General features: G+C 44.1%; 1 protein-coding gene across 8 annotated transcripts in view; it reads right to left on the reverse strand.

Moving 5' to 3' along the window:
* The window catches only part of zmiz1a (zinc finger, MIZ-type containing 1a), a 107,842-nt gene that overhangs the window by 5,883 nt on the left and 84,164 nt on the right, over positions 1-17,795 (reverse strand). For 3 of the 8 annotated variants that reach the window (XM_019366539.2, XM_019366536.2, XM_019366537.2), the window contains 11 exons: positions 12,117-12,152; positions 5,466-5,601; positions 3,402-3,516; positions 3,055-3,275; positions 2,759-2,960; positions 2,373-2,654; positions 2,095-2,271; positions 1,840-1,908; positions 1,529-1,694; positions 1,247-1,388; positions 92-302 (listed from right to left, as the gene is read on the reverse strand). In XM_019366539.2, coding sequence (XP_019222084.1) covers positions 92-302; positions 1,247-1,388; positions 1,529-1,694; positions 1,840-1,908; positions 2,095-2,271; positions 2,373-2,654; positions 2,759-2,960; positions 3,055-3,275; positions 3,402-3,516; positions 5,466-5,601; positions 12,117-12,152 — 1,757 coding nt within the window. Of the gene's footprint in view, positions 1-91; positions 303-1,246; positions 1,389-1,528; positions 1,695-1,839; positions 1,909-2,094; positions 2,272-2,372; positions 2,655-2,758; positions 2,961-3,054; positions 3,276-3,401; positions 3,517-5,465; positions 5,602-12,116; positions 12,153-15,089; positions 15,511-15,686; positions 15,834-17,795 lie in introns of those variants that run through there. The other 5 variants (XM_025897678.1, XM_019366538.2, XM_005456594.4 and 2 more) reach the window with 5 other exon arrangements.

A 17,795-nucleotide genomic window follows, 5' to 3' on the forward strand; every position in this document is an offset into this window, starting at 1 on the left:
TGTGTAAATCACTCCAGCTTGTCTGAAATAATGAATGAAACGGCGACATATCAAAGCTGCTAGTCGGTGCTCTGAGAATGCGACTACTCACACAACAGCAGGCGGTGACCGTAATTTGGATGGTGTTCCTCCCAGGTTGGCAAACGTGCTTCAGGTGCAGGGGTTTGTGGGAGGTTTTGTTGTCTCCCCTCTCGATGGTGAGAGGCGTGGCGTTGACGCTGACCTGGACGGAAGCAGGCCAGTTGGTGTTCATTTGCCTGTCTTCATGATGGTAGCACTTAAACTGCAGCTCGAGGTCAGACCTTCGAGGGTGACCAGAGGAATAACAGTTAGTGGAAAAAATTTGGAAAAACAAAACGACAACCGCACAGTCTGTACAATATATCAGGCACAAATAGAGGTTATCCAATTCTAATGAGTCTGAAAGTCAATCTTTGGTTTTCTTCCTGTTTCCCTTCCTTAGGATGACTTATTGACAGACACCCATCCACTGAGACTATTTCTGATGAGGCTTCATGAACAGCAGATGGATCAAGTGAAGGGTCAGATGCCAGATTTTGGATTTTGCCTGTTTTTTTAAGACCTGCAACCTCATCTTTCGCCCTCCACGTGTCCAATTTACTCAATCTTTTAAGGACATACTGCATACCCTGAAGACATATGCCAGGTTTTTGGCTAATGGTTGTTTGATTTGGCAGCTATGAGGAAAAGACTGAAAATGACTGGAAACGCAGGCAGTGTCCAAATAAAAACTTTGAAAGACCTCCAGAAATCCTGGAGAGCGATTGCTTAAGACCACTTTATAAAAAAACACGGGTGCCAGTTTAGCTCACAGGGTGAGGAGATGTCGCAAGGCTGAATGCAACAACTCGGGTTTGATTCTGACCCAAGGCCCTCACTCTCCCTCCTTTCCTGTCTACTCTTCACTATTACATTATCTGATGAAGGCAAAAACCTTGCAAAGAAAAAAAAGAAATCTGCCTCCTTCAATGCCAAATACAAAGAAATGAGGCGTATTGTATGTAGGCGACACTTTGTTAGCTTATGACAAACCAAAATTCTTACTATTAATAAACTTTGCAGTAACACGTGATTTAGTATAAATTTCACGTCTGTCACATTAATGTGGCACTAAAACAACAGCCTAAAATAACAGCACTACAATGTACCAACTTTCATCACACATCCATTTTAGTGCTTGTTGTGCACATGCTGCACTAGTAACAAGAAACTGCAAGGTTTTTACCTCCACATGAGGGTCTGGTGGACGGACGGTCGAAGGTGGAAGACGTGGTTGCTGACAGCCAGGTTGTGCTCCAAGCGGAACGGTTCCAGCACCACTCCGTCCCTGACTGGGAACGTCAGACGTAGTTCCTCGTTGGGGATAGCTGCAGACGAGGAAAACGGGAGAGGGGGGCTTTTAATCTCAGACTGTAAATGTCAGGAGGTGAAATAAAAGGATAAAAAGGACAAAAACAGACGAATGAGTCATGTGAATGACTCGTTTCAGAGCTGCTGGGGTACTTACTTGGAGGGGGCGGAAGCGCTGTCATATTTGGTTTCATGTCGGCTGGAAACGGGGGCTTCACATCCTGGTTTGGAGACAGATACGGCGGAATACTACTTCCCGGGGTCATGGGAGGTGTGGGGTTTCCGGGGACTGGAGAGTGCGGGTAGTTACCAGGCCTGGGGGGCTAAAGAAAGGTGGGGGAAGTGCAGTAATCAAAAGATCTGTTAAAGTCATTTCACAGACATGAAAGGCTCAAATCTGGCACCAATGTCTTCACCTGCTAAGACAGAAATTGCACTTTTACACATGGGTACGAAGGAAAAACATACCCCACTGCCTTGGCCGTAAGAGTATCCGCCTCCAGAGAAGTTGGTGCTCTGACCATTGAAGGGCTCCTGCTGAATAAGGAAAAGCAAAAAAGAACTGATAAAGTTCCCTTTAGTGCCAGGGATGCACTATAGTTTAGGTGACAAGGGTTCAAACGTCCTGATCTTCTGAATAATTCACTTCCTAATTCCTAAATAACTTCCTAAATAATTCTCTTCCTTTGACCCTGAGTATGCATAAATGATGGACTAACAAACCTTGTAGTACTGGCTCATGGGCATGCCAGGCGGGTACTGTCCTTGGCCCTGTTGCCCTGGCATCCTCTGGCTGGGGTAGTTAGGAGAGGGCAGCGGTCTGGAGGCATTTGATGGGGGATACTGCCCCTGCTGTTGGAACTGACTGTTTGGCCCATACTGCTGACCTCCATAGCTTCCCTTCAAGAAGAAAGTTAAAAGAAGAAGACATTATATATATACACACACATGTCTCAGGTGCTACAACAAGAAGAATATTCATGTCTGATATTTCCACTCACATCCCCAGGATATGGCCTCTTCATCCCCTGCATGGGTATGCCCTGTCGAGGTCCACCGGGATACCCTTGCTGATGCATCCTCTGGCTGTGAGCTCCAAAAGGCGTCATGCTTGGGGTTCTCGCCTGGTTCATACCCATTGGAGGCCCGCTCATATTGGGGTTGTTCACGGCGGATCCCATGCTGGATGGATTCATTCCCCCAGGGGGACCTCGTGGGCCTGGCTGATTCATAAACTGGCTATTGTAGGCTGGAGCATGGCCCATCTGGAACGATGGACACATCTGGAGAAAAAACCCGAGTAATTAATGGCTACATTTTGCAGCAGGTAGTTACCTAACATCTTCCTCCATCAAACTGTTTGCCTCATAGCAGGTGTGTACTGTACCTGTCCATACTGGTTCATGTCTTTATTCTGGGTTTCCTGCAGAGCAGCTACAGTGGCTGTTGCAGTGGCTGTTGCGGTAGCAGCGGCGGCAGCAACAGCAGCAGCTGCGGCTGCAGCAGCTGGCTGGGTGAAGTCACCAGGAGGACGTGTGTGGGAGGCCATTCCCATACCTCCTGGTGGTGCATTCGGGCCTCCAGAGTAACTGATGAACACATGATTTATGTTTTAACCACTTTTTTAAAACTGGAGATGCTGTCTTAAAGAATAAAAAAGAAGACTGGTATCCTGTTTCTCACCTCCCGCTGTATCCTCCAGGACCACCGGGGTAGCCAGGCCTACCGTACATGCTCTGCTGCATGTATGATTGGCTGGAACCGCCTTTATTTGGGAACTGTTGCTGCTGCGCATTGAACTGTGGTGAATTGAGCCCTGCTGCATTGCCAGACATGCCCGATCCCACTGGGTTACCCCCAGGATTCATGGGGTTATTGCTGTTTGCCATTGGGTTGCCCAGCACCTATATTTATAAAAGAATCAAAGAGGAAGTGAAACTATCTGCTAGGTTTGTGCAATAAACCTGTCTTAAAACTGTTTGCTGAACTCATATAATTACAGAGTGGGTGCTTTTCATGCATGGACATACCTGACTCTGTGATGTGTTGGTAACGCCCCACACTGTTGTAACCACGGACAATGACCCAGGGGGCTGGTTGGCGTTTTGTTGCCAGGAGACAGAGTCATAGGGAAATGAGCCATCACTGGAAAACAGATCAAAACACAAACATGTGCCTGATGTCACTTAAGATTGTGAGTAACTCTGGGGTTTCTCAAGCCGAAATGTTCATTCAGTTTAAATGTCTGGCGTTGAGTTTCCCACCACATTTTGAGCCAGGAAATCTGCTAATGACTGCACAAGTAAGATGAGTCAAAATTTCCAAATGTGCCGATAAGGACTCGTCTGTCCGCACGCACCGATAAACACCTAACTTCTTCGGATAAGGATAGGTAGCACACATCTGGAATGTTTAGCGTTCAGATTTAAAACAAATCTGAACGCTAAAATACGAGATTCTGTTACACATAATAAACAAGCTAAGTCCCCATGAGGGGAGAGGCAAGTGGCCAGCAGTGTGGGAGGGAACTGCTGCTCTTGGAAGGCACCCTGTTTTCGCTGAGAGGTTAGCTCTCAGAATGGACGACATGTTCAATATTTCCTCATAAATACACATCATCCCAAGATCTTCAGCAGAAGCAAACAGGACTCTTGGCTAACTTCAAGCCTTTTTTCCTTCTTCTTTTTTTGTTTTTTTGAGAGAGGTCCGAGCACACACTGTTCTCTAAAAACATTACCTCACATCTGTCTTCCCTCTAGGTTTGCCCTTGCACTCCAGATTACTTCACTTCCACAATTTTTTCTGGCTTTTCTCCAATCAGTGGAAACCCTCATAAGCCCTGAATTTCAGATGTGAACCTTAATTTCTTTAATGACTTCCTCTGATGCCTTATATACACTATATTGCCAAACGTATTCACTCACCCATCCAAATCATTAAACTCACGTGTTCCAATCACTTCCATGACCACGGTGTATAAATTGAAGCACCTAAGCATGCAGACTGTTTCCACAATGATTTGTGAAAGAACGTGTTGCTCTCATGAACTCCAAGGTGGCACTGTGATAGGACGCCTCCTGTACTGCTAAATATTCTACAGTCAGCTGTTATAACAAAGTGGAAGTGATTGGGAACGACAACAACTCAACCATGAGGTTGTAGGCCACGTAAAATCACAGAGTGGGGTCAGCAGGTGCTGAGGCGCATAGTGCACAGAGGTCGCCAACTTTCTGCAGTCAGTCGTTACAGACCTCAAAACTTCCTGTGGCCTTTAGATTAGCTCAAGAACAGTGTGTGGCAAACTTAGACGGCCAAACAGCTGCATCCATGCCTTAAATCACAAGCTCAGTGCAAAGTGTCAGACGCAGTGATGTAAAGCGTGCCGCCACTGGACTCGAGAGCAGTGGAGACGTATTGCCTGGACTGACGAATCACACTTCTTCATCTGGCAATCCGATGGGTGAGTCTGGGTTTGGCGGTTGCCAGGAGAATGCTTCATGTCTGACTGCACTGTACCCAATGTAAAGTTTGGTGGAGGGGGATTTTTGGTGTGGGGCTGTTTTTCAGCAGTTGGCCTCAGCCCCTTAGTTCCAGTAAAAGAAACTCGTAATGCTTCAGCATTTTGGACTTTGTGGAAACAATTTGGTATGGAAGAACTTGACAGGCCTGCACAGAGTCCTGCCTTCAACCTGACAGATCACCTTTGGGATGAATTAGAGTGGAGACTGTTATCCAGGCCTCATCGTCCATTATCAGTGTTTGACCTCAGAATGGTGAAAAATTCCCATAAGCACTCCTTTTTTTTTTTTTTCTCATAAGCACTCCTTTTTTTTTCTTCCCATAAGCACTCCTAAACCTTGTGGAAAGCCTTCCTAGAAAAGTTGGAGCTGTTATAGCTGCAGAGGATGGCACAATATTAAACCCTATGGAGTTAGAATGGGATGTCTCAAGTTCACATGCATGGGAAGCTGGCAATATAGTGTACATCGGTTATTCAGATGCAGTTTCCTCCCACCACACACTTTATTGAAAATGTGACTTTACTGCGAGCCAACTGCAGCAGGCTTTGTAATCTGACAGGGCATGTATCTCACCTGTGCGTGAGGCCGGGCTTCATGCTGTTCATGCCGGGCTGCATGGGGACCTTCCCCTGCGGCTCGTTCTGTCTGTTCTTCTGGTGACGCAGAAGGAGGAGACGACCCAGCTCCTCGCACCACGACGACAGCAGGGCTGCAAGGAGAGCACAATGACAGGTTCATGATTCCTCGTGTGCACAACTGGTCTGCACTGGGTACTCATGTATTATCAGACGCATGTTTATGGCTCTATGGTTGCAAATGATCACACAGAATGTCGCTTATAACAGAGTTTTAAAGTTTTCCTTCAATAAACACAATTACAGGTGTCTAACGGTTGCAGCTTGATGTTACTGCTAAAGCCTCCAGGGGGCAGCCTAATGCAACACTTCCATTATCAATCGCTCTGTATAGTTTCCACAACAGCTGCCTTACACGTCATATCAACCTGCAGAGTCAAATATAAACTGAGATCTATCTACAGCACAAAGGACCTCCCAGTTTTCTCTGCCACTGTGAGGAAAAAGCTGAAATGGAGCGTGAGAGGCAGACACCAGCGAGTGATTGGGGTTACAGATAAGAGTCGTGTAGAAAGTAAGAAACAGTAATATCTTCACTGTCCTCCACTTCCTTCATTCATCAGCACCACTTTATTCTTCGCCTCGTTGTCCTCTCATGTCTCTAAGGACTAATCAGACAGCCTTCTCATCCCGCCTTCATGAAGATAAGAGTTGGGATTTTTTTTTTCTTGTGCCAATGATGTGCCAATTTTATTTGATTTTGTTGTGTGTTTTTTTTCCAATGCCAATCAAGTTGTCTTTCTTTTTTCTTTTTTTTTTTTAAATCGATGGGTTATTTGAAAGTTGCCTTGACAAACATCAGCCTAACAAAAGAAAGGTTACCGTGTTCATCATTTTATTAAATAGTTTAAGATGCTATTTATAGCCTTGTAGAGCCAGATACAGCAGCTTTTAGAAGGTGCTGTTACTAGGTTTGGGGCTTCAATGTGTAGATGTTAAAAAAAAAAGGAAAAAACGGGGGGTTACAAAGTCCACGACACTGAAAGTGGCACTGCATTAAGATTTACACCATGACTAAATGAAAGGAAATTAAAAACATGACATGACAAGTGATTATTTTTGAAGTCACTTGAAAAAGACGAGGAGTGAAAGGAACAACAAAGAAAGGAGAGAAGGGAAAAATAAAGAAGAGGAGCGGTAACATTTTCCTCTGCAGGGTGGAGAGAGCCAAGCCTCCTAGTTAAAGAGGAATTATTCCACCCTGCCATTACGGAGAGCTTATCTCCCCACTAAATCACCACCTCCACACAGAGGGACTGTCTCTTCAACAGGCAACCCACCATTTAGACCTAAAACTCCAAGCACGAGTGATGGGAGTTGCTTTGAGGCAGGGAGAGACAGGCAGAGGACAAAAGAGAGCAATGGCGACTTATCACATCAGCGTGGTTATGAGCTACTGAATCTAACAAGCTGCCAAGGCCAGATGTCATTCATAATAGAGTGAGGGTCTGCTCTGGGCGTCGTGCATATTTAGCGAGCTTAGTACAGTGTACATGACCTTGTTTTCACCTCGCAGCCCCCTGTGTTAAAACCTCTGCCAACGCCATCACACACCCACAACTTGCCCGCCATACTCCTCTCGCTTTATCTCTTTACGGCCCTTCTCTTTACAGAGCCCCACACGCCCTCGGTCCTCATACAAATTTAAATAGTATTCTGATGGCATCTGTCTCTACTACTATCCATTAAGTTGTTTTGTTGACTTCACTAATGGAGAACATGAGGTGCAGATGTCAAGCGTGCACACAACCCAGCCAACAAAAACAGAAGAATATAAAGACAAGGTCTCCGTCTCATTACACCTCTCTTTATTTCATCTTTCTATTCATTCCTGTTGAATGAATAGAAAGATGAAACTAAAGCTTCAGTTTGTTCTGAAGGTGCTAACAGCTGGCTGGTTGAGACAAGTGAAGGTCAGCTACTTAAAGCTTCTTCTTTAAAGCCTTTCTCACTCTCTTCCGTCTTTTGTTTCTAATATTAAAGAATGCCATGTTTCTATTCTCTGGTATCTTTAACATGATTGCAACTTTACTTAAGAATGAGAGAATCCTGAAACCAGCAAGATTACTGAGATAAGCTTTGGGAAATGGTACTTTTAAGAGTGATGGGAAGTCTTCTGGCTCGGTTCCCTTAGAAGAGCTGCCTCTTATGGCTCCCAAATGGCTCTTCAATTGGAGCCTTCTATTTTAGCCTAATTTATTAATTATAAATATTCTGTGTGCTGGGAAACTTTTTTTAATGCATCATTTTGACACAAGTTTTATTTTTGTGAATTCAATACTGCCAAGGAGAACATACATGGGGTTTAAGGCCTGCAGCCTACAATATCCTCGAAATGCGTCGTTATTTCACTTTTTCCTTGCGTTTAAATCTGGCTCCCTGTCTCTCTGTTGCTGTGTTCCAGATACCTTGGAGTTGCATCACTCCCGAGTTAGTGCGTTCCAGATACAGTGAGGGAAAATTTATTTTGGTTCTTAGCAACTTAAGAGCCATTCAGGTATCACTAGCAACACAGCATAATACTTATTTTTATGCCTTTAAAAAACACATTTGTGGATAAAACCTGATCAGTCACATTTATGGAATTACAAATACACAACAGTGGCAAAACAAGTTCAAAGTTTACAGTTTTAGTACTGTTTATGTTCAGTGTTGCCATCTTGCATCGCTAACTCAGGTTATGTTGGTCTGCTCCAACTTTCCGGGAAATCCAAATTGAGGTGGTGCTCCACAAAATCATCTAAGGGAACACGGAAATTTGTACCCGGTCTGTACGACTACCCTCACTGTCTTCCGAACCGGTGCCCCCCTTCCTTCTTTTACATAATGGTATAATCTTAGTCTGAAACTGCAGTTCCACAAACGGCCACTCGGGGCTCAAAAACACCATAATGTGCCCAAATTTTACAGCACAATTAAACGTTTTTACGTTTCTACGTTTCTGTACCAGCCTGGTATATAAAGTGTTTTGGTCCTTATTCCTATATAAATGTCACCATTCATGAAAAGTATGGAGTCAGGTGGGTCTTGACACAGTTCACGAAGCCCCTTTCCACCCGACGATCCAGTGATCATTCCTGCTGTACATCTTTGAGGTACACCGTCTAAGGTGCACGTGTAGCCGGTGCACTGTAACATAAATTCTCTGCAGACAAATCAGCATGGTCACAGGCAAAAAGCTAGTGGGCCATTTAAAAAAGCTAGAATGAGTTTACAATATATAACCCAAGTTTGGCCACTTCTGGCTCCAACCCCGTAACCCCCCAAAAAACCAAACAAACCACATGTTAACCTAAAGGCTTCACAACGCTCATCCTTTAAACAACGGGTTACTCACAGTGGCTACATCTAGCTTTAAACGGTGAGATTACCCTATTTCTGCTGAATATCTACACTGTCAGTGCTACTTGATAATGTGTTGACAGTTTACAGTTGGGTAAAAAAGTATAGAGATTTTAGCTAATGGAGAAAGTGTTCCTGAACTACTTTCTCGAGGCATCAGTCTGACAGTCTTTCACAACAACAACATCATAAACTGCTGTTTTTACCTGCATCGAAGAGTCAGCTCTCAGTTACGCCGTGCTGTGCTTTTAAATAGTTCCATCATCAAATTCTTTCGAAAGCATTTAATAGAGTATCTCCTTGTCCTTGACTTGTAGCTGGTGAGCCCACAGACATTCAGTAAATGAGTTTATCTAAGCTAATCTCACCATCTGAGAGTTTCTAAAAAGCATTCAAAAAGCTGACACAGAGTCAAGCGCTTCTTCGTAATACATGACTAAAACCACAGTTACTGATCTGGCTGACTAATATCTGTAGACAACAGTGACATTCAAGCCTCTGGGGCTCATCTGAAGCTACTATGCTGTTCTAACAAGTTTTAGTGGATTCTCCGGCCTTAAACAGAGCCTCCTCCTGAGCACGCAGACTGCTCTGCAGGGAGAGCCGGACATAAGCTGAATTCTCGGGAAGCTCTCGTGAACCCGTTCCAACCATCTCGGTTTCTTAGAAGCTGGGACTTTTAATTGAATAATGCCCAGAGACATATGGGTCCTCCTCACTCAAGCTGTATTTAATGCTATATGGCTGACTGATAGCAGAAGCCCTGGCTCATTCTCACCTCACCTCAGCCCCTCTGGGAGCAGAAGGGAGGGAGAATAAGCCCTGGTAACAGGCTGCAAGGCCCATTAACTAATGACAGAGTGTATGTACAAGTCCTTTTTACAAGGAAACCCAAATGCTAATTACTATGAACTCTGGCAGTGCTGTGTGTGTGTAAGCATCTGCGTGTGCGGTAAAAGCCTTCTGCTACTGAGCATATCATTTCCCTTACAAATCCTGACAGATTGCTAATACTTTAAATGTATCCACCCTAATATAATTGAGTTAGCCGCAAGACAGCGACCCCACTTTGTTGATAAACACCTGACCTGTTCTGAAATATGAAGCTGGTGCTCTGCCACGTATACGTGCGAGGTAGTCAACTCGAAGATGCTGAAGGCAACAGCAAAGGAGTGCTGCTGTGCTGTGGCCCTAAATCACTGTACTAAGTGTACTATTGTGTGGTTAAAGAATTAAAGCGCGAACACAGTGAAGCAGCCCTGTGTCTGAGCATGCCAAGTGCAGAGGTAAAGTGAACTTCCACCCACTCAAACGGCTATTTCAGAGGGTGACATCTGCATTAAAAGAGGAACAACGTTCACCACGCATTTAATACAATGTATATATAGTGTGTGTAAATAAAAGTAAATTAAAAAAACAAAACAAAACAGGCCGGCCATTTTGGCGGGTGCAAGCACTGGCATGTCACACATTTTTTAAGAATGACTGAAGACGTGAAGTCACTTTGAATATGATCAAATACGCAAACATTAAGAAAAGAAGCTGGGTAAAATTGCCCCACCGTGGTTTTTTTCATTTTCAGCTGAAGAACGTAAAGACAGCATCAGCTGAGGTGCATTATCAAAAGTATATTATGGTAGCCATGTTTCCAAAATTAAAACAGTACAAATGTGGTAATCAAAAGAAAAGAGAATGATCTGATGTCTAAATACTGTGAACTATGACTAAAAGAAAGTACTGTTGAGTTTTCAAAGCCTGTATGAGAAGAGTGCTCCGGAGTGTCAGCCCTTTCCCTTTTTTTTTAAAGCTTGCATGGCAACTGAAATTCAGTGCAAGAGAAGTGCACCTGTTTCCTCTTAAGACTGCAGTCACAGCCATGACTGCACTGTGATACCATGATACTGATATGGAATATCCATTACTGACACAGTATCATGTAGCAGCTGGAGGGCTTGGCTGTTTTATGCGTACATATTTAAGGGTTAGCTGCTTTCAAGAAAGCTGCTAAAAAGGAGATGTTACATAAGACTTTCTGAGCCTCATTAGTTTGGATGGCAACACAAAGAACGGCTGAAGGAGTTTTATGAAGTAGAAACAGGTAGAGATTTCTTGCTGCTCGTACTCCTCTTTGTACGATTCTGACAGAAGAAGCAACTGCAAAGTATAAACTCGGTTAAATAGCTTAATGAGGTTGGTTTGCACAAAAGCTCAAACACGTTTCAGCCTCATTCAGCAAAAGCATTGTTCTAATTGTGGAGGATTTAATCAGTTTAATCTTCAGCAGGAATGCACATCCCTCATACGGTACACTCTCACATCAAGCCTGATCCTAAAATCACCACAAAAAAAATGAAAAAAGCCTCTGTCACAAGTCGCGGCACGCTTTGATAGAGACATGTAACACCGAACATGCAGCTCTACTGTAGTTTTTGTTGATAACGAAACACACACACACACGCAAAAAAAGAAAATACTACATGAAAAATTACACTTTCTGAGCATGAACACTGCGGCACTAGACAAAGAAGCCTTCTGAGACAATGTGTGGGATGATAAAAAAGAAAAAAAAAGAAGCAATTTATAATAGATATCAAAAGCAGAGGTCTGTAAAACACTGGCAGGTAGGTTTATGCTGTGTGGGTACAAAATATTATGCAAAATACAAATATGGAGGGGATATAAAATCCTGTGGAAAAAAAAAGTCATGCTTTTTGCCGAAGTGTAATGGAAGCCATTTAAGCAGTCAATGATATCCCCCTTCCTGCCCCCTCTCTGTTAAGCCAACTTCTTCCAAGAGAAGAGCATATCAAATGGGCTTTAGTCTCAACAGCTTGGAGGCAGAACAACTCAAACATGCCCTGCAGAGAGAAAGCTCTATGTCAAAAAATCACAGTCGACCAAAACCAAGCCTTTAGTTTAACGTTCACACGAATCACAGTGTTCCAGATCTTCTAGCTTGAAAGTGCCTCGTTTTGTTTGAATTTTTCAAAAAGACTTGAATATTGCTTTTTGTTAATTTGCACTGAAAAGCAAAGCGACTTCCTCATCGGGAAGACTTCCATCCTCAACCTCTGGCTGTACACCAGATATGAGGACAGAGGGGGGGGTGGAGGATGGATGGAAGGATGCTAGACAAGAGGACAGGTGGAGATGGAGGGAGTAGGCAGATCCCCTCCTCCCCTGGATGTGTGTGTGTGGGTCACAAGCCAAAAGAGATGCTGCAGCCCAGAAGGGAGGGTAGCTCTACCTGAATCACTCTGACATCTCCTGCAGGTGCTGGTTTCTGTGGGGTTCAAATTACACATTTTTAAATGTGGCAGAGTTATGAGAATCAGAATAAACACCAAACATAATGCAGTATGACGGCTTGATCTGAGCAGAAGGTTGAAAGTGCTGGAGGATCTCCGTGCTGCCACCAAAAACACTCTTTATTATGTTTTTAATGTATCGTGGGGTCATTTGCAGGTAAGCTGAGCTTGACTGAGACTCCCTGCATAGATTCACATTTCCTGCCATAGTATTTATTGCAGATTTAAACGGTCGCTCTAATGCAATAGATATTTTCATTTTGTGTGTCGTTATATAATATATTAAACTACAAAAGCCAAGCCAGTCTTTTGTATATGACACATATGCACCTAAAATGCTCGTTCAGTGAAATCAAAATATACGTTTTGGTTATTTATTGCTTGTTTAACCAACCAAAAGTCCAAAACCTTGAAATAGCTGGTTTACCGGGACATGCAACTTAAATAGTTGCGTTTTGCTTCCCTTAGCTCTTTCGTGCGGGGAAATCTGCATGCTTGTTTTGGTTACATTTGCTATAACTGGGAGTATGAAAATCAGGTGACTTGCATCAGATGCAACAGAGCATGTCCTCCATAAACTACTCAGCCCTGGGGGGCGGAGTGTCACCAGCATCCGTCCGTGATCACACAGCCACAATCCACAATAAAACAAAATGCACTGTTGCACTCAAAGGAATCTGGAAACAAGCATGCTCGCATACGAGGACAGAAAAGCAGCTAAAGTAAATATGAAATCTGCGGTCTGTGCTGGTGAGCAAACAAACACATTCGGTCTCTTGGCGTCGGGGAAGATGTGCTTAAACAGTAAAGCACCTCGAATAGCTCGAAAGAACATCAGAGAGGAGCAAGCTGTGAATGAACTGCTCTTATCAGCCACGTGCAGCTCGCCACCACTGGAGGGAACGAGCAAATATCACATGCTTAATTATAACTAGACACGCTACTTGTCTCAACTTCCACAATGAGTCTTTCATCTCACACTGTTGTTGCTTCAATGAAATCATTAGGGTGAAAAACACAATCAGAAATTCTGAGATTTCCCGCGGCTGCTCTTTCATAATCTAAGACAATGATTAAAAAGTGATGAAATTCCAGCTACGGAAGCTGTTTTTTGGGGGGGGGGGGTTTGCACATGAATCAGTAAACAGCGATTTCACAAGGAGCGGCCATGAGAGGCCATCAGCACACCTCGACTAGATGGGGGAAGTCACCGCCAAGAATGGAGAATTTCACTGTTTCCTGAAACACTTCCTGCTGTCCTGCCCCATTGCTCCTCCCCCACTGATCATATCAATACCCGGCATCGGCTTGCCCTGCCAGAAATCCCTTGCTCAGATTCTCCAGTCATAAATTGAACGCAGTTTTGCTCGGGCCACACTTGCTCGTGGTGGGTGGAGTGACACATGTAAGGCATGGCAATGATTCACAGAAAAGAAAAAAAAATGGCAAAACAAACTGCAAAAACAAAGTAGGCCACACACACACACACACGCACACAAACACATCCAGTTCAAATGTCAGGAATGAGTCACTAAACAGCCTGATGGGAAGTACTCAGAGTGCACTCACTGGAGTTCACCAAAGTGTGTGGAGTAAGTGATACAAACAAAGCGCTGGAGTCAGAGAGAAAGGAGGAAGGCTAGAGGGGGAGAGCGGCTGCATGTGGCTGCGAGGTTGAGGATGCAGACGGTTTCAGTGGTTTACACCCTGCTCAGGCTAACAGGAAGTGCTGCAGCTCCACTACCGCTAGCTGGAAGTCATATTGTGCCATAATATAAATATATATATTTCTTTTCTTTTTTTAACCGCCGGTCAGTGAATGGTTACGATATTGTTTACAAGAGCCATTTGCTAATTAACTTGTCAGTTTTAAGGTTAGATTAAACACTGATTGAATACCCTGCAGCGTCCTCATGTTTTTATTGCCTGGCTGCCCTTTGCTCATTCAAATTCTGTTACCCTTTAAAAGACGCACAACTGACAACACGGGGGACATTAAACACTTTTCAGCATCACTGAAAGACTGAAGGAAAAAAAGAAAAACTAAACCAGGCCTTTCTGTGCACTCATCCAACTGCATTGTCCTTCCATGACTACACTCTACACCCCCTCCTTCCTCCTCTCCCTTCTTCTCTCCTAATGAGTGGACAAGCAGACAGGCTCTGGCTCCAAGCACAGGTCAACAACTTAAAAAAAGAATCCACAATGGAAAAGTGGGTCATCTTTTCCTGACTGAAAGAGGGACACTGACGCACGCACTCCTAACACCAACATGAACACGACCTCTCTTACGTTTCATAAATCTGAAGTATTTTACTAGATATACGATGCTGCACAGCCACCAGGGCTCATACAATCATAGTATAGCATTGTAGCATTTCTATACTTGTAATGTTAAACTGACAACCCTAAATCCTAACTCAAGATAACACTTAAAACAACCTAAGTGTAATGCACTGTGAAGTGTGTGTTTGCACACACGAAAAAGGCAGTCAGTGTAACCCCTGTGACAGAACAGCATGTAGGTCAACCTGTGGTCAGCTGATCTCTTCTGATCCTCTCTGGTGCGAGCGACCGGTGTGTTACACTACTACAAAGCTAGAAGCCCGTATTATTAAGCCCGAAATGCACAAATGTCAAGGCACAGCTGAAATGATTATTCCTATTTTAAATGTACTAAAATAACATACTTTACAGAAACACTGCAGCTAATTGTTGCTTTTTCTTCTTGTATCAATCATAGATCAAAAGCAGTTGCTCAACTGGCCTCTGCTAACCCCCTGATCATCCGCCATGCATACAAACACACTCGCTTCATACGCCAAATAGTTCTGTGCTAGAGAGGCACGTGGAGGGGGGAGCACACACACACACACACACACACACACACACGCTCTCTCTCTCACACTTACCCAGAGCCGGGCAAAGTCCCTGCACATCTCATCTCATTCCCTTCATAGCGCAGAGAAAAGACTCAAGTGTCACAAATGCTCCTGTTTCTGCAGAGGCCAGTGGCAACTCTCAAAGCTTTTTGCTGCTTCCAAGCCTCCTGTGCCTGTGCCTTATCACTCTCACTCTCTGCACAGATCTCTCACTCTGCTCACTCTTTTCTTACTTCCTCTGTCCTCTCCTGTCTTTCTCCCTTCTCTCTCTCTCTCGCTCTCTTTTCGCTTTCTTTCTCCTTCCTTGCTCTCTGATCTGTCTTTTTCCCTTGTCCAGCGTCTGCACAATGCACATCAATTATTCAGAGGCAGTCTCCCAGTTTCTCCAGCTTATCCAATCAGAGCAGGGCTCTGCACTAATGGGCTCCTGCTGTACCTGCTACCGGCTCCAACACACTCTTGAGACAGCAGAGAGAGGAGGAGGAGGAGGAGGAGGAGGAGGGGGGGTGGATAGACAAGAGGGAGCAGCGGAGGAGGGAGGATGAGAGGAAGAGATAAAGACAGCGAGGCGACGCAGACAAACAGGACTAGCGATAGAGACGGCAAGATATTTGCAGCGCTTCTCACCTCAGTTGTAAGGTGCCGTTATTGATGTGTAGGCTCTAGCTCTCCATCGCTCTGTCTCTCTAAGCTGTTACACAGTTCACTGAGGAACACACACATGCATGATCCAGCAATGTGACTGCCATTTGTCAGGAAGGGCAAAGAAAACCAGAAGAAAAAAAAAAACAAAACAAAAAAACCCTGCAAGCTCAGATTGCAAACTTGCATAAATGGGTGGAGCTTAAAACGCTGGCTGGAAGCTTACACACGAGGGAGGAAGTGGGAGAAGAAAAAAGATCAATCTTTTCAAAGACAGACAAGAAGTAAGTTATCGGGCTTATCAGAGAGGGGGACTCCTGCCCGCAGGACAATAAAATCTGACAGCGGCCACTTTGTGCATCCAGCTAAGAAGACACATCAGAGACTAGCAGAATATCTGAAGCAGATGAATAAAAATGCGAGGCACACAAGGGTGAATCTGAGTTCATTGTCTTTGCGCGCCCACCTCTTAATAATGAACAGGAAAGACCTAGCCTGACATTGTTCTCGGTGCCCTTACCTAAATGCTAAGACGGGGCTGCACAGTCAAATAAAGAAGAGGGAAAAGCCCACGGGCCTCGTGACAGCTGAGAGAAGTTTTTCTTTTGTGTGGTTTTTGTGCAGCGTACGCAGTCATTAACAGTTTCACAAATGTCCCACGCATTATCGAAACGCACAGACACAACAGAGGCATTGTTGGCCAGAAATATAACTTTAAAAGGGTGTGTCGAAAGCCCCTGGGGGGGAGATGACGGTGGGGGTGTTGGCTGAGGTCCTGAGATGTGGGTGCCAGATCAGTCAACCCTGAACAAAAGGAGGATTTAAATCATTTGCTCATCCGGTTTTGACAAGAACAAAGTCTTCTGTGTGTGTGTGTGTGTGTGTGTGTGTGTGGTGAGTACAACTGCACTGTCCTGTCAGCTGGGATATTACTAAAATGAATTCACTTGTAACTGTATAAACCAAACCAATTAAGGAGTGTGTGATAGAGGGCCCAATCAGCCAGAGGCAGCAAATGCAGCTTCCATAATAAGTGTTTCCCCATGAGTTTTATTTCTATAAAATTAATAGTAAAGTTCTGAAGGTAGTTTTGGGGGTTGCAAAGGGGTTTCATCATCTAAAATGAACCACTGGAGAGTGTCAGAAGAGAGGCCCGTCTGCTAAAAATAAACCCAGTTTCCTGTTAATAATTCAGAGCCCTGCACTTACTCAGCAGTAATTAAATATAAAAGTCTGTAAGGTTGATTGGGTCAGTAACAAAGGATGCCTACACCTTCCTCTAGTTGTACATACACACGCACGGCTCAAAGATGGAAAGAAAGACGGGCCGAGAAAATCAATCAGGTGAAAGTAAATTGAAGCAGATAAGTGGAAGACATGTCAGATTGTTGTAGGCTAAGAGAAGAAAGACAAGGGTTTGTGTCTATGCACAGGCGCTCACACGCTGTGCCTACACAGAGGCTAATAGGAGGACTCGTTCTCTTGCAGTTCTTGCAGTGCTTGTTAAAGTGAGGGAATTTACTGGCTAGTGAAGTGTGTGTTTTCACAGGACATGGGGGTGAGTTACAGCCACACCCTGGAAGTTTTCTGTCACTGTTGACACAGCAGAGCGGCTGTTTTCCTGATCTGAGCTCTGAACGAGCTCTGCTGACTGACAGAGAACCAGCTTTGCCAATAAATTTCATAAATGTCAGATGCAAGTGGGTGGAAGGGACTCCACCAGCCACCTCGAACAAAGCCTTCTCATCATTGTTTCCTCTTTTTTTCTCAAATACTCGTTCTTAACCAGCTGAAGCAGGGAAACTACCTTAACATGCAAAACACAGTGCAACACACTGATCACTTGTGTAGATATTAGTAGTGATCTAAAATCGCCCACTACACCAGTGATAATGTAGTTAGTAGTTAGTTTATGCTCTGTTATGCAGACATGTCCATTAAAGCCCAACAGATATAGGACTTTTAAAACTGATACTGATATTTGGTGATTTTTAAAATAACCGATAGTCTGATATATTAGCTGATATTTTTTTCTTTCAGACACACTAAACATAAACAGATTTCATTAACATTTGCTATGCGTAGTTACTTATT

This window comes from Oreochromis niloticus, linkage group LG13 (genome assembly GCF_001858045.2).
Source record: "Oreochromis niloticus isolate F11D_XX linkage group LG13, O_niloticus_UMD_NMBU, whole genome shotgun sequence".
Lineage (NCBI taxonomy): Eukaryota > Metazoa > Chordata > Actinopteri > Cichliformes > Cichlidae > Oreochromis > Oreochromis niloticus.